The sequence below is a fragment of the Muntiacus reevesi genome, chromosome 15 (genome assembly GCF_963930625.1).
Source record: "Muntiacus reevesi chromosome 15, mMunRee1.1, whole genome shotgun sequence".
NCBI lineage: Eukaryota > Metazoa > Chordata > Mammalia > Artiodactyla > Cervidae > Muntiacus > Muntiacus reevesi.
Window position 1 is genome coordinate 6,600,815 of NC_089263.1, and position 17,460 is coordinate 6,618,274.

The 17,460-nt window shown below is 40.2% G+C and overlaps 1 protein-coding gene across 1 annotated transcript in view; it reads left to right on the forward strand.

Annotated features, from left to right (window-relative positions):
• Positions 1–17,460, forward strand: part of TTC23 (tetratricopeptide repeat domain 23) — a 140,911-nt gene that overhangs the window by 72,427 nt on the left and 51,024 nt on the right. Inside the window, exon 7 of the mRNA XM_065906944.1 lies at positions 13,979–14,156. Within this exon, the coding sequence (XP_065763016.1) occupies positions 13,979–14,156 (178 nt within the window). The remainder of the gene's footprint in view (positions 1–13,978; positions 14,157–17,460) is intronic.

The following is a 17,460-nucleotide window of genomic DNA, read 5'->3' on the forward strand; positions in this document are numbered from 1 at the left end:
AACAGACTGAGACAAGTGTCAGGCAGGTGCAGTAGACTGGAATCAAGAAAAGGCTGTCAATCTGTCAGTCCAGAGTCTGGGCTGCAGGAGGTTTCCCAAGTTGGGACATGGTTTTTCTGGTGGGGTCCTTCCCAGTGCCCACGGAGGCAGGGGCTGGGGTGTGGGGGTGGGGGTGGCTCCACCCCTTGCCCATCACTCAACAATGGCACACACATAGGTTCCTAGGCAGACCATGCTTCCTTTAGCGGCACTCCCGGCTATAGAGCTCCTCATTCACGTCCCCACAACCAGCTGTGATCCTCTCCCTGAAACCACTCTCCTCACCCTACACTTTAGCACTCAGACCCCACCAGCACTGGTGGGTTCCCGTCTCAGGCAAGGGCACCCAGGGCTGATTCCAGAGGAGTCTTTGCCATAGGCAGCCCTCATGACCCTGAACGCTTCCTGGATGGAAGAGGCCTTTGCTCAAGGAGTAGGGGAGCCTGACCAGATGGGTGCCCCTCCAAGTGCCCTAGGAGACAGAACCAGCGGTGGGGAAGCGGGTTACAATGGCCTCCCTGCCTGTGTGTGCCACTCGGGGATGCCTTGCTTCTGTGGTATCATGGGCTTCTGCAAACTTTCCTGGTCGTGGAGCTTTTTATTCCTGTCCCTTCAGGCTTTACACAGCCAGTAGCTGTCTCCCCTCCCTGGGTCCACACCCTACTTTCCAGCACCTAGCACCCCCACACCCCCCGGACAGGAGACACAGCTCAGGTTGGGGTGCATGAGGCTGCAATACAGATCACACACGCAATTCTTACTTTGTCTTGCCTTCCACAGTCCATTGCTGTGTTCTCCTTTGATCCCCAAAAGTTTCTTTTCTGCCCCACCATGAGGGGGTTTTTCTGAGTGCAGGAATGTCTACTCACCTTAGTGTCCCACTAAGGATGCTGGTCTCTTTTCTGATTCCTCTTTTCTTTTTTTTTCTTTCTTTCATCCTACCTATTGCAAGAAGATTTTGTCTTGTCCTTTTAGGTGTCTGAAGTCTTCTACTAATACTTTGCTCTGTGAGAATTATTCCATTTGTAGATGTAATTCTTGATGTATTTGTGAAGAGAGATGAATTCCACATCCTCCTATCTTGCCATCTTGATTCCTCCTGCCATTACTTTCATAAACTTTTATCTACATTTTTTATTATTGAATCCTCTAAAGCTTTACTATTTTTATTTTTTGTTGAAGTATAACTGATTTATAATATTATATTAGTTTCAAGTGTACAACATACTGATGCAATATTTTTATAGGCTGTACTTCATTTTACATTATTACAAAATACTGGCTGAATTTCCCTATGTTGTACAACGTATCTTGGTTACTTATCGATTTTATACTTAGTAGTTTGTACCTCGTACTCCACTACTCCTATCTTGTCCGTCCCCTCATGCCTCTCCACCTGGGTAACCACTGGTTTGTTCTTTATACCTGTGAGTCTGTTCCTGTTTTGCTTTATTAATCTGATTCTTTTATTTTTTGGTTCCACATATAAGTGATAATATAGAGTATACTTGTCTTGTTCTGACTTGTTTCACTAAGCATAATTATGTCTCTTACAGAGTTTTATTCTTTTCACATCTGAGTGGTATTCCATTTTGTGTGTGTAGGCATCTCACATCATCTTTTTTCACTCACCTGTTGATGGGCACATAGGTGGCACCTGCCTATAACTTATGTATGTATGTAATGTGTTCTCAGTCATGTCTGACTCTTTGCAACCCCATGGACTGTAACCCACCAGCTTCTTCTGTCTATGGAATTTTCCAGGCAAGAATACTGAAATGGGTTGCCATTTCCTACTCTATGGGATCTTCCTGACCCAGGGATCCAACCCGTGTCTCTTGTGTCTCCTGCATCGGCAGGCAAATTCTTTACCACTATGCCACCTGGGAAGCCCCTTCTATATCCTGGCTATTGTAAATAATACTGCTATGAACATTGGGGCACCTATATCTTTTCAAATTAGTGTTTTCATTTTCTTCAGACAGCTTCACTGTTTCAGAGAACTGCACTTTTGTCTTTTCCTAACACTCTGTCTGCATCTCCTTTAAACATCGACACTTAATGATGATTTTAAACAACCACACCAACCCGCATTTCTTCACCACCTTCTGTGCCAGGCTCTTGCTGAGTGCTTTGCAGACCTCATTTCATCATTTACTCTGCAGTCCTCCCTGTGAGGTGGTGCTCTGCACATTCTCATTTTCAGGTGAAGAAACTGAAGCTGAGAGAAGCTGAGGTCATTTCCCAGGGTCACAGAGCTGGGGAGCAGTCGAGTAGAGCCAGGTCTCGGTCCAACTCTGGTGTCCACACACCTCACCACGGCACGGATCCCATTCACTGTGCAGAATGGAAAACTGACCATGCCCTCTATAGAACACAGCCTTTACCTTTGTATGGAGACCCAGATGTAAACGTTTTCTCATTTGACTAGAAAACCCTACTTTTCCTCTTTCAAGACTGATTTTTCATTAGATTTGCATCATCAGCAACATTCCCACAAGGCCTCTGCTTTTCACAGGTGCTCAGTATTCTTGCCAAATTCTCGAGCTTTTAAAAGGAAACCCTCAGGACTTTTCTGGTGGTCTAGTGCTTAAGAACCCACCTTGCAATGCAGGGGACGTGGGCTTGAGCCCTAGTCTGGGAACTAAGATCCCACATGCTACAGAGCAACACACACCACAGCTACTGAGGCCCACATGCAGCAACTACGGAGCTTGCATGCCGCCAGAATGGCGTGAGAGAGTCTGCACCGCAGAAAAGATACCGTGTGCCTCAGCTAAGACCCGATGTAGCCAAGTAAATAAATAAATAAAAATACGCTTAAATCCTCACAAGCCTTGGGGCTGCACAGAGATTTATGCAAAAGATAAAGAAGTCACAATCTGGAAGAGAAACTGATATTTTCATACCAGTATACTAATATTCTCCAAGAAAAATCTGTTATGATAGGAAAGACTGGATGTATACAACTACATTGTCACCCATTCTTGTGTTTTAAAGAATATTTAACTCCTAGATACACATACCTATTTAGATCTTTTAAAGTTACTTTCTATACTGCAGAATATAGTGTCAAATTCTGCATAAAATGCCACTAAAATGCATTTTAAATAAATAAAAGGAAAGCTCCTATTGCTTTAGTAATATCAGAGGAGATTTCACTTGTTCATTGCAGATTAAAACAATGTGAGATCTTCTGAAGCTCATCTGAAATGAGATGGTGTCTTGTCCGTGTGTTCTGTAGTTACTACAGATATATTTTCATTCAATAAAATATGCTGTGGTTTAAATTGTGAACCTGCCAAATTAACATACTGCCACATTGTGTTGTTCAAAATTCTCTCTTTTCATCTGCCTCTAGTGTGTTTCCTAAAGCTGCCCAAACAGGTTATGGGCCCACTAGATAATAAATCCTCAAAACATCCCCGGCAGGTAGATAGGAAAGAAAAGGAGACAGTGTTGCTCTCCCACACATTACTTATGAGCAGATGGAGACAAACAGGATTGCCTGAAATTGACTGATGCTTTAAACGAGTTGGAAATGGAGGTAAGACTATAATTTAGTTATTTCCTGATGTAGTACTCCTCAATCCCTTTTTTCATTAAATATATTGTGAAGCTAAGTAATTTTATTTTCTGTTTTGTATTTTCTTTTATGTGAACAGTGTACCCTCAATGAGCTCCAGAAGGCTCATTGTAGATTGCGTTAGCTTGATAGCCTCCATTTCTGGCTGGTAGTGCCAGGACCCTGGAATTGCATGCGGCAGCAACTTCAAAGGATAAGGGTGGAATGTGCCCTGTTCTCTGCACACACTAAACAAGTATTTTAACTGACTATCTCAGGTATATAAAATTAAAGATGTTGTTCTATGAATACATGTACATGCCACCAAGTTTCCAAGTAGAACACTGCAGATAAATGGAAGCCTGTTATGCTTTCTTCTTAATGCTGTTTTTTTCTCCCCATGTTACAGGCAGTTGTGATATTGAATTTTGTGTTTTTAATTCCTCTGAATCTATATTTGTATAACCATAAAAATATACAGTATTATTTTTCTTATTTTTATACCTCATATATATGTTTCCTTCTGTAGCTTGCTTTTTCCCCCCATTACTTTTCCATTTTTGAGATGTATCCACATCAGTTGATACTATTCATTTTAAACCTTCATATTATGTTTGCTCTGACTTTAATTTACTTATACATTCTCTGAGGGTGAACACCTAGATTGCTTCTGATTTGATCATTCTCATACATGTCTCCATGGGCACACAAGCCTGGAGAATTCCATGGACAGAGGAGCCTAGCGGGCTATAATTCATGGGGTTGCAAAGAGTTGAACATTGCCCAGTGACTAACACTTTCTTTTCACTTCAACTCCATGATTTAGAGATAGGTAATGACTTCTTAAATAAGTTACAGGTCATAATGAAAGAGGTTTGGTAAATTAGGTCACATTGAGGTATTTGCAAAGGAGTGGAATAGCTTAATTGACAAGTATCCACATCATCACCTTTACTGACTTTGCTTTCCACCAGTTTGTGCTCTCACCAGCAGTAATTGCCATTACTCCACATCCTTGTCAACTCTTGATCTTATGAGACTTTTTGTCTTTGCCGACCATGTAATTTCTCTAATTGCGTTTTCCTAATAGTGAGATTTGACATCTTTTCATACATCTGCTGGACATTTAGAATTTCTGTTCTGTGAAATGTCTACTCATTTTTTTTACTCAATCTTTTAACTGAGCTATTTGCATTTTCTTATTAACTTGTAGACATTCTTCTAATTTCTGATGATGTGTTATTTGCTGCTTACATATATTGTGTGTACCCTAATGTGTAGTCTGCTGTCTCACTTTCTTTATGATGAATTTTGATGCACAGGAATTTTTATTTTTAATGTGACATAATTTACCAAACCTCTTTCATTATGACCTGTAACTTATTTAAGAAGTCATTACCTATCTCTAAATCATGGAGTTGAAGTGAAAAGAAAGTGTTAGTCACTGGGCAATGTTCAACTCTTTGCAACCCCATGAATTATAGCCCGCTAGGCTCCTCTGTCCATGGAATTCTCCAGGCTAGAATACTTCTATTCTATTCCCTTCTCCAGGGGATCTTCCTGACCCAGTGATCAAACTGGCGTCTCCTGTGTTGCAGGTGGATTCGTTAGCGTCTGAGCCACCATGGAAGCCCTTCCATATTCCCAAATCATGGAGTTACTTTTCCTTATATTTTTTCTCAAACAGATCAAAGCTTTGCTTTTTAAATTGAGATCTCCAAGTCATTTGGAACTTTTGTGTACATGGTATGAAGGATCTGATTTTTTCACTTTGAATAAAATTATTATTAAATTAAGTGAGGAGGTAAATAGCTTTACCTACAGATGAAACAAGGACTCAAGAGTCTGAAGAATTCTCTAGGGTTTGAAATGTGAGGCCAAGGAAAGTTTGACAAAAATCTTTTAAACTTAGAGAGTTCAGAAATGGTAACAGGTCACCTTCATGTGTGACTATATCCCTTCAGGGCTGGGCTTCCTGCTAACAGCTTGTTGGATGTCATTGGATTCATGAGGTCTGTGCCTTCATGCAGATGTTCTTGTAACAAGGGCAAAACTATTGTCAATGAAAGCCATGTGTTGATTCCTGCTGAAATTGCCTCCTTCCAGTTCTCCTTCTCAGCAGATACTCAAATTAAATTTCCAGGCAGTGAAGTAATGGAAAGTTACCACTTGGACTTGACCACAATGTGACTTAAAAAAGAAAAATTGGTGCTTCCCTGTCTAACTAGCTGCCCTGGGTGAGCACACCCAGTATTCATCTGGTAGGGTGCTGATGAAAGGAAAATCTCTGAGCCTGGAGTCAGCCAGCAGGAGTTCTGCCCTCGTTTGTTAGGGCTGCCATAACGAAGTACTACCCGTGAGGTGACTTAACAGAAAGTCATTCTGTCTCAGTTCTGAAGGCTGGATGTCTGAGATGAACACCTGGGCGATGTTGGTTCTTTCTGGGGACTATAAGGTGTTCCACGACTCTCTCCTAACTGGCAGCTTTGGCGTTCCTTGTCTGACAGATACATCACACCAGTCTCTGCCTTTGTGTTCATGTGTATCCAAATTTCTCCTTTTTATAAGGATGCCAGTTACAGTGGGACTTCCCTGGTGGATCAGATGGTAAAGAAGCCTCCTGCTATGCAGGAGACCTGGATTCAATCCCTGGGTCAGGAAGATCCCCTGGAGAAGGGAACAGCTACCCACTCTAGTATTCTTGCCTGGAGAATTCCATGGACAGAGAAGCCTGGCAGGCTATAGTCCATGGGGCTGCAAATATTATCCAGTGTGACATGTTCTTAATGTAGTTAGTTATGTCTGCAGTGATGCTGTCTCCAAGTAAAGTCCCATTCTGAGGTGCTGAGGATGAGGACTGAGGTGTACTTAGGGTGAATTTGGGTTGGGGTATACAGCTCAACGCCTAATAGGTTCTCACAAGATTTCTACCCTAACCCTTCATAAAGTTTCAATACTTTCTCCAGCCTTTCATTAGAGCAACAGTCTGATATTTTTGCTACTAAATCAGTGTGAAAATATGTTCCTTTCTTGCATATTTTCCCTAAAATTTATTCCAAACATCTGTGAAAATTAAGGTAAGAACTATAGCCTCAAAGTCAGTGAATCTGCAGGTTTACCCCTGTCTTCCCCCCTTTCTCCTTCCACAGACAACAAGCACCCACTGTGTGTTAGACACTGCAAGGTGCTGGGGATGTCAGGATGAATGTGGCAGACTTGGCCTCTGTTTTTTCAGAATCCTGCCCTAAAGGGATTAGTGCTGAGTCTCCAGGCACTTATAACTCAATGTGAGAGATGTATCCAGAGCAGGGAGGTTCACGGTTCTGTGGGAGCACAGTCGGGTGTTCACAGAGGCACCCAGCCCAGCCTGGGATGTCAGCGGACTGAGCCAGCACTAGGATGAGGGAGCCAGGTGCCCAGACCACACCATTTAAGGAGGCACTCACACTTGGATGCCATCCCTGTTCTTTTCCCACCCTGAGCATGAGCACCTCCTTAAATGATGTGTCCTAGATGTCTCCCTGGTCTCACACTAGTTCTGGCTCTTGCAGGGAAGGCTACTTAAGGAGGAGACAGCCAAACTGAAACTGGAAGAGAGATGATAGAAAGATGAATGGCAGTTAGCCAGGTAGAAATGGAAGGAAGAACACTCCAGATAGAAGGACCAGCAAAGATCCGTAGAGAACTAGGGGCTGAAAGAGAACCGGCATCATGGAAGCCAAGTGGGAATGTTCAGACGACCCTCATGAGTCATGTGAACTCATCAAGTTCGGGGAAACGAGGGTCCCAGCAGAGCCACTGGTACGTCAAATCCATTCATTATCCCCCAGACGGCCAGGTGTGCTCACTCAGCTTTGGGCTGCAGGACTGGTGTTTCTGTTCCAGCCCCATGTTGTCCTATTGTGAATTCTGCTAATCTGGGAGTTGGGAGCCACACTGAATTTATTTTTCCTCTCTGACCTACAAGTACTTGGCTAATTTCCTTAACCACAGCTTATTGGCTTGAATCAATCATCTGACGGGAAAAGACTCCAGGTTTATCACCTATTACTAGATTCTTCTGCATCTGAGGTCATGATATGAAATATATTAACATATTTGAACTTATTGTGTAATTGATTTACTAAAGCATGCCATTAAAAATATTTTTATTATCTTTTCTTTCTATGAATTTACTGCTTTCCACAGACCAAGGCTTTCCCCTGGAGATCTCCAGAACATAGAGCTCCTCAGGAGACATGCCAACAGCTCTGGGAGGCTAAAGAGAGACCAGTAGCTCAGTGTTCAAGCCTGATTTATGGCATTCTTGTGGAAATGCCCACTGTGCTGAGTGTCAGGTGCAGCCGGACCGGTTCTCCTAACCTGCCCCCCAAAAGAGATGGGTAGGATCATCCAGTGAATCAGGACCAATTTAGAGCCAAAACCCATGTATCTTTCTGACCTGCTTTAAATGAGTAAGTTAGGAGTAATGTCTAGCTTGCAGATGATGTTAAGCTTAAAATATTTTCATTTTTGTTTAATAATTTTAGTACAGTTATTTCTTTAAACAAAAATGACTGTTAATGGTTATTACTGAGTCTCATCTGTAATTCATTTTGCTTCCAAATGTTCACAAACTTTTCAAAAATAACAGATTTATTTAGATATAATTCACATACCATACAGTCCATCCAATTAAAGTATACGGTTTGATGGGTTTTAGTATGCAACCATCACCACAAGCAATTTTACATTTTCATTCCATTACCAGTCTCTCCCCATTCTCAAGTTCCCCAACCCCTGGCAACTACTAATCTACTTTCAGTCTGTATGGATTTGCCTGTTAAGGACATTTCATATGAATGGAACCTTAGAGTATGTGGTCTTCTGTGACTGGCCCCTTTCACTTTGTGTAATTTTTTAAAGGTTCATCTGTCTTGTAACATATATCAAAACTTCCCTTTTATGGCCAAATATCATTTTATTGCATGAACATACCACATTTTGTTCATTCGTTCTGTGGTTAGTTGGTGGACATTTGGGTTGTTTCTACTTTTTGGCTCTTATGAACTGTGCAGTTATGAACATTCGTGTATAAGTCTTTATGTTAATGTATGTTTTCATTTCTTTTGGGTATATACCTGGTAGTGGATTGCGAGGTCATCTAGTAATTCTATGTTTAAACTTTTGAGAAAATGACACTGTTTTCCACTGGACCATTTTACATACCCACCAGCAGTGTGTGAGTATCCAATTTCCCCACATCCTTGTCAACACTGTTACTGTCTTTTAAAAAATCATTGTTATTATAGCCACGATCCTAATGGATATAAAGTGGTATCTCGTTGTAATTTTGATTTGCATTGTCTTGATGACTAATGATGAACATCTCTTTATGTGTGCATCTTCTTCAGAGAAATGACTATTCAGATATTTTGCTCATTTTTAAATTGGGTTATTTATCTTTTATTACTATTGTAAGAGTTCTTTATATATTCTGGATTCAAGTCCCTCATCAGAAATATGATTTGTAAAACTTTTCCACAAACTATATTTTTCACCATCCATTATTTCATATGTCCTAAATAATATTTTTGAAGATGGGAACTTTCCTGGTAGCTCAGACAGTAAAGAATCCACTGGCAATGTAGGAGACCGGGATTCAGTCCCTGAATCAGGAAGATGCTCTGGAGAAAGGAATGGCAACCCACTCCAGTGTTCTTGCCTGAAGAATTCCATGGACAGAGGAGCCTGGCAGGCTACAGTCATGGGTTGCAAAGAGTTGGACATGACTGAGTGACTAACACTTTCACTTTCAAATAATTTTGAACATGTATGATCAAACTTTATATAGCACCATTCAGCCACTAAAAGTGATATTATACCATTCATTGCCACATGTTCTAAAACATTATGATCTTTTTTTTAAAAATGCATAGAAAATCAACTGGAAGTATATATATCAAAGTGTATAGCAGTCATCTTTAGATGTTGTGATTACATTGATATATTTTAATTTTTAATATCTCTTCTTACTTTTAATGATGAATATATATATAGTTCTTATAGTAAATTATTCTCAACTTTTTAACAAGCCCAGTTGTATAAGAAAATGCCTGCCTCACTTGCAGGCATGAGTTGGACTGATTCTACCTGTTATTTGGGTAGAATTTTATGTAGGTGGGAACAAGCTGAGCCCACATATGAGCCCGTTTCAACATGAGAACAACCTGAAACTGTGCCTCTCAGTTCCAAAGAAACCACAGCCTGGGAGGGAAGGAGTAAAAGTGTGATTGTGTGTAGGCATTTCATATCAACCTGTATGGCTGGCTTCAGTTTTAAGCACTTTCAGACGTCTTCTTTACTTCTCACAGCAACCCTATTGGACTCCAGTGTTCAGACAATGAAACCAAGTCAGGATTGTGTGTCCCAGTTAGTAAGGATGCTAAAACTACTGTTTGGGTTTTCTACTCCTTTTGCAGTATTTGTAATTGATGGCCCTGCCTCTCACACAGTATTCTCTTCTAGAAAATTCTCTCTGAGAGTCAGGTGTGTCTGAAGGATGACATTTTGATACCTGAAAAGACACCTCTGTGTTAACTTGGAGTGCTGTGCATGCTTCAGCTAAGATGGTTGCTAGATGGCTTCACAAACCCCCAAATTCTTCTCTTTAGTGTTCTAACTCAGGAAAGGAAGAATTTTGATATATGAGTTAACATATGCCTCGTTTCATGTACTTTTCTATTTTTTCCTCATTTATAGTCTTAATTGCTAAGCTGTGAATATTGCTTTCTTTTCAAGTTGTTGCCTGGATGAAATCATCTTGGTATTTGTGTTGACTTTATTACTCTTCTATGACTTTTACAGGCAACTTTGGAAACAAAGGAGCTCTTATTTACTTCCTTGGCACACTCTTCATCATTTATGAAGATAAGAAAGGAAGTTGAATTTTTTTTCCTTTGATGAAATATCTATGGCATTGTCTGAGTTCTCTAGGCTAAATTAGGTCCAAGAAAATCAGAAATCATTTTAAAAGTTTGTGACTTTTTCTAAATTCTAGACAAAAAGTTGGTGTACAAACTTTTTCTGTAAAGACCCAGACAGTAAATGTTTTTGCCTTTGTAGGCCTTATAGTGTCTGTTGCAACTATTCAACTCTGCCACTGTAGTGCAAAAGCAGCTGTAGATAATAAGTAAACAAGTGGGCCTGGCTATGTCAATAAAACTTTATTTACAAAAGTAGTCAGTGAGTAGATTTGGTCTATAGACCACGGTTTGCTGACTCCTGTTTTCAGTTACTTAATCTTTGTCTACCAGGAATCTTAATTTGTTTGGCTAAGTGATTTGTTACCAGCCATATGTTTCGAAGCCTCTTTCTATCACCACAGATGCCAGTGGATTTTCTCTCAAAATATAAAATATGATATGTACAAAGTGGCACCACCAACTCAATGGATGTGAGTTTGAGCAAATTCTGGGAGATGGTGGAGGGCAGGGAAGCCTGGAGTCCATGGGGTCACAAAGAGTCGGACAGGACTGAACCACTTAACAATGACAACAGCAAAGCTACTTAGTATCCACTACATTCTAAGCTCATTAAGAGAGTTAGAAGATGAGTCCAGCATTGCTAGATCATCTATTAATCTCTTCCTTTCCAAGGTTAGAGTCCCTGCAAGTTACAATCTAGATGCTTCTTGGTTCAGGAACATATCCCTGACCTCCTCTTGTGTTGTCAACCTCTTTATAATTGTAGAAGGTATCCCAGTTCATAAGCTATTCAATGAACATTTTATTTCACTATGATCATCTGAACCACAGATCTAAAAAGTAACTCTATTAGTCATTTCCTTTGAAATTTACTGAAGGGCAAAATAGTTGTGAAAAGTATTCAATGACTATGTTGACCTAAAAAAAACCAAAAAACAAAAACAAAAAAACGAGGCTGCCAGTTATTTCTCCAGAAATAAAAAATTTGGTTCATAAAGGATTGGCAGAAAATTTCAGTCTGGTGGTCTGAAACCATGGTGAACGATATGCAAGACTCCACCTGGCAAGGGAAGGAAAATGCTTTTATAGAAGAGGAAAGAATTTGAGAGAGCCAGAGTACACAAAAAGTCCATGACTTTTCACTGGCTAAATTCTTACCAGGAATGAAGAGGAGCCTTTCTTCTTCCTGTTGGGCTCTGCTGTCCTCCCCAGAGCAGGAAAATTCACAATTCTGGGCTCCTGACTCTATTTAATTGAGGTTTCTGTTTATTAATGTCTTTTTTTTTTTTACAACTGAGTCAAGAACAAAACCCATTTTTATGGTCTCTTAGTCACTTTCTCACATTTCACCTCAGTTTTTAGGTAATTAGAAATTGTAAGGCCTTTTAGTAGTAAAGATTCTGGGGTGGAGGCAACATAGGAAGGATTGATTTCTTTTATTATGAGTTTTGTAACTAAAAATTTTCCATGAAAAAAAGTTTCTAATAATTTTCACAAGTGTTTCAGAAAAGATTGTATTTTAATTGTTTGGTAAACACTATATAGAGATATATATATTTTTTATATGAGAGACCCTTACCCTAAGAAGCTACAAGATTATTTTCCACTACCACCTTTAAATTAACATTTTTCTCATGTAAAAGTAATTATTTTTATAGAAGAAAATTTGGGAAATTTATGAAGTATAAATAAGAAGAGTAAAATCATTCACAACTCCTTAGAAATAACTATTGCTAACATTTTAGTGACATTTAGATAGCTCTTTATGCATATGTTTACATGTAGATTAGATGCAAAATTTTCACACACATAAGATTATGGCTTAGCTGGTAAAGAATCCACCTGCAATTCGGGAGACCTTGTTTCAATCCTGGGATGGGAAGATCTCCTGAAGAAGGGGAAGGCTACCCACTCCAGTGTTCTGACCTGGAGAATTCCAAGGACTGTATAGACTATGGAGTCAAAAAGAGTCAGACATGACTTTTACTTTCTTTAAGATTATATAAACTGTTTTTGTAATCTGCCATTTTGTTGAATAATATATAGTGGATATACTTCTGTGATGATAAATAAAGATCAAAATTAACTTTAATGGCTATGTGGCATTCCACAATGTAGATGTACTTGCTATAACCCACTTAATAATCATCTACTGAGGTATTTTAAGTGCTTTATACTCTTCCACTATTACAATGAATGCTTCAGTAAACATTCTTATATATAGTTCTTGTGCCAGAGTATTTCTCAAGATAAACTATTAAAAGTGCAGTTAGAAATGTGTGTACATATATATGTATAATTCTGATATAGAAAAACTTTTACAAATTACATTCTTCCCAACACTTAATGAGAGTGCTTTACACCCTCATCAAACTGGGAAATTTCTATAATTTCTCAGTGGAGCATTTATCAGCATCTTAGCGTGCTTTCTGATTACTGCTGTTTTAATATTTTGTTTTTTAAAACAACACCTACACAGCACTTACTGTGTGTCAGAGACTATTCTAGATGTTCTTTTTATTAATATTAACCACTTTAATTTAATCTTCATAGCAATGCAGTGAAGCGGGCACTGTTATTATCATTAATGTGTTGTTGTTTAGTTGATAAGTCATGTCCAGTTCTTTGCAACTCCATGGACTGCAGCATGCCAGCCTTCTCTGTCCCTCACTGTTTTTTGGAGTTTGCTCATACTCGTGTCCATTGAGTCGGTGATGCCATCCAACCATCTCATCCTCTGTCACCCCCTTCTCCTCCTGCCCTCAATCTTTCCCAGTGAGGGGCTTTTCCAGTGAGTTGGCTGTTCGCATCAGATAGCCAAAGTATTGGAGCTTCAGCTTCAGCAGCAGTCCTTTCAGTGTATATTTGGGGTTGATTTCCTTTAGGATTGACTGGTTTGATCTCCTTGCTGTCCAAGGAACTCTCAAGAGTCTTCTCCAACACCACAGTTCAAAAGTATCAGTTTTTTCTAGCTCTGAGCCTTCTTTATGGTTCAACTCTCACATCCGTACATGACTACTGGAAAAACCATAGCTTTGACTATATGGACCTTTGTTGGCAATGTGATGTCTCTGCTTTTGAATACACTGTCTAGCTTTGTCATAGCTTTTCTTTTAGCATCGCTTTTTCTTTTCTTTTTAAGATACCTTTTGTTAACTTACAGGTGAGAAAACTGTCGAGTAACTTGAAGGTCCTACACCTAGTAAGTGATAGAGCCAGGATTTCAATCTTCCTGATTATCCCAATGTCTCTCCTCTTAACCACTATACCCTGCTGCTCCTTGGAGGAAAGAAAGGCTTAGCTGCCTAGGAAATGAACCTGGGGAACAGGAGTCAGAAAGTCAAATCCATCTTTTATTTTCAGTATCTTCCATTTTAATTATTTAAAAAATAATCCCATTGTTTTTTAGGGTTTATCAAGGTCAGAAGAAATCAAAAGAAGCTCTGCCACACTACCAAGAGGCTTTAGAATATACTGAGATCAGTAGAGGTGAAAAAAGTCCTGAGTGTGTACCAATACTGAGGGAACTGGCAGCTGCAGAGCAGGCCCTGGGATTTCACGATGCATCCATCAACAACCTTTTACAGGTAAGCTGCAGTGTACTGGCCGCCAAAGCTGTTCTGACCCACTGCTTCTCCCAGATAAAAGTGGAATAGCAGCTCTGAGAATGTCTGGCTTAGTTATGTGCTCTAGATACATTCAACACCGCCTGGAGTAAAAGTTCAACAAACATCTTCACATAGGTGCCCACGTGGGCGAGCATGGGATTACCGGTCCTCTGTTACCCGTGCCTGCTCCACAAACAACCCGAGACTCCCTGAAGGTGGCTTTCCCACAGCAGATGCGTAATTTAAGTCTTGTTTCATAGACAGTTTCTTTATTCTTTAAAGTTTATCTATGTACAGATTATGTGACCAAATTTATGAGGGTTATTTTCTACCACATTCTGCAATCTTTACCTGAAGTTACTTAGACTTGTCATCTGGTAGCTGCTGTTCCACTTTATCACTAAAAGATTCCTCTGTGAGTGTGTCAGTTAGGGTTCTCCAGAACAGAACCAGTTGGATCTATACACAGAGAAAGAGAAGGATTTATTTAAGGAATTGGGTCACACAGTTGTGGGGGCTGACAAGTCTGAAGTCCATAGGATGGGTGGGCCAGCTGAAAACGCGAGCAGTCTCTATGTCACAGTCCCCCTTCTTTACTGGAACCTCAGCCTTTTGTTCTATATGAGGCCTACTCATATTGTGGAAGGTAATCTCCTGTATTCAAAGTCTACTGATCATAAATGTTAATCACAACTACAAAGTACATTCAAAGCAACTTTTAGACTAGTATTTGACCTAACAACTAGGCTCTAGTATTTGACCTAACAACTGGCCACCACAGCCTAGCTGAGCTGACGCATAAAACTAACCATCACGTCAGTTTGATGTTTTTATATGGTCTCATCTGCTAAAAGCACCTTTTAAATTGTTTTCTGAGAACTTTTCCCTATTAAAGTTGTAAAGTATAGACTAACTCATTTTTTATTTCAAATGAGATATGATGATGTAGTACTGAGAGTTCTTTATTGATATTTATTTTAAAATTTGTATGACTATTTAGACTCCCATGCACAGTTTATTAGAGTTTGCCATTCTCTCACTTTCTCTGGATCATCTCCCTTAAATACTAATACCTATCCTATGATTTATTATTATTATCATTTTATAGATAAGTCAGTCAAGAATTAGGACGGTTGAGTGATATGCCCAGGAGTACACAGTCAATAAATGGCATAGCCCGGATTTAAATGCACTTTTAAATGCACAGTTAAAATTGAAAGGTAATTGAGGCTGATATGTAGAGAGTAGATTGGGGAGCATGTGCCCGGGGTGGAGGAAGACTGAAGTACTGAAGGCTGAAGATGGAGCCGGCTTAAACCAGGATGACGTTAGTAAGGATGAAGAAGTTGGCTATGACAGAGATTTAGGAGGCAGAATTTGTGAGATATAGAAATAAGGATACAGGACAAAGAGGGAAGGGGAAGTGTCGAAGATGACTCCTGAGTTTCTAGTCTGGACACCTGAGTAGATGTGTGTGCCATTTACAGTGGGGGAGCAGGGGTGACTGAGGGGTGATGAGACGGTGAGCTCAGGTTTTGATGGTGAGTCTGAGATGCCCTAAGGCATCCAAGCAGCAGTGACAGCTAGACAGTTATATAATCAGGACTAGAGTTGAGAAAATAGGTTAAAAATCCTCCCCTTGTACACAGTAATTGCCTTGGGAGAGAGTGAGATCACCCAGGGAGGCTTTATGGAGTGAGAAGGGAAAAGGACTGATGACAGTCCTGAGGAACTTTGGTTGTGTAAAGAAGGATAAATCAGTAAAGGAAAAAAGAAGAATTTGCCAGAAAAACAGGAAGAAAAGTAAAGAAGAAAGAGATATCCTGTTCCTTTTGATACCTTTTGCTGTTATGGAGGACACGGAGCTGTTGGAAGGAAAAATGAGTTAATATTTGTGAACTGTTGAGCACAGTGCCTGCTAGTGCAATATATGAATTTTTGGAAAGTTCTCCCTTTCCTTTTCTTGTTTTTCTTTTTCTTTTATTGAGGACCTAGTTGAGGGAAGCACTGGGGCACTAATGAGGACAGAATCCAGATTGTACTGTGAGTGAGGTGTGAGGAAGCAAAGGTAATATATGCAGATGCCTGCCTCAAAAAGTACCAAGAGGCAGGGAAGACTGACCCAGGCAGGGGGCAGAGTACATGGAAAGTTCTGAAGGTAGGACAAAATATGACACATTTTGGGGAACTGCGAGGAGTTCCTGATCCCTGGGCAATGGGTGTGGAAAGTCATGGTAAAGAATTTGAGCTGCATCCTGAGGGCAGTTAAGGGTTTTCAAGCAGGGAGAAGGACATCATCAGACTGTCAGTCTAGGAGGGCTGCTCCGCAGCATGGAGAATGGACTGGACGGCAGAGATCATCAGACTGTCAGTCTAGGAGGGCTGCTCCGCAGCACAGAGAATGGACTGGACGGCAGAGATCATCAGACTGTCAGTCTAGGAGGGCTGCTCCGCAGCACGGAGAATGGACCGGATGGCAGAGAGATAAGCAGGGAGGTGGCTCAGGAGATGGCTGCAGCAGACCAGGTAGGGACGGTAGCAGCCCAGACTCGGGGGGTGTCATGAGAATGGAACGACATGGACGGATCTGATACAGATTTATGGAGAGTAGAAATGACAGGCCTGGGGGGTGCACAGATGTGGGGGGTGAAGGAGATGGAGGGGTCCAGCTTTAGACCAACGTTCTATCTGTGGCTGGTCGGGACATTTACTACACAAAAGAACACTGGTAGATTTGCAATTTTTTGTTTGTATCAATAATTCTGAATATTCTTATAAAAAACTTTTTTCTTTCCTTAAGTTATTTGCTGATACAAATTTCTAAAAGTTAAACTACTGGTAGGTAAAGCATAAATATTTTATACTTCTTGATTTTTATTGACATTCTACGAAAGGGTTTTGATTTACCTGGCTACCAGAAATTTGCTTTTCTTTGCTCTTAATTGAGCTACTTTTACACCAACTTTGTCAACTTTTTTTATATTATTTTACTTAACATTCAGAAACCTAAAGTCATGGCATCTGGTCTTCTTGGCAAATAGATGGGGAAACAATGGAAACAGTAAGAGACTTTCTTTTGGGGGCTCCAAAATCACTGCAGATGGTGACTGCAGCCATGAAATTGAAAGATGCTTGCTCCTAGGAAGAAAAGCTGTGACCAACCTAGACAGCATATTATAAAGCAGAGACATTACTTTGCCAACAAAGGTCCATCTATTCAAAGCTATGGTTTTTCCAGTAGTCATGTATGGATGTGAGAGTTGGACTATAAAGAAGGCAGAGG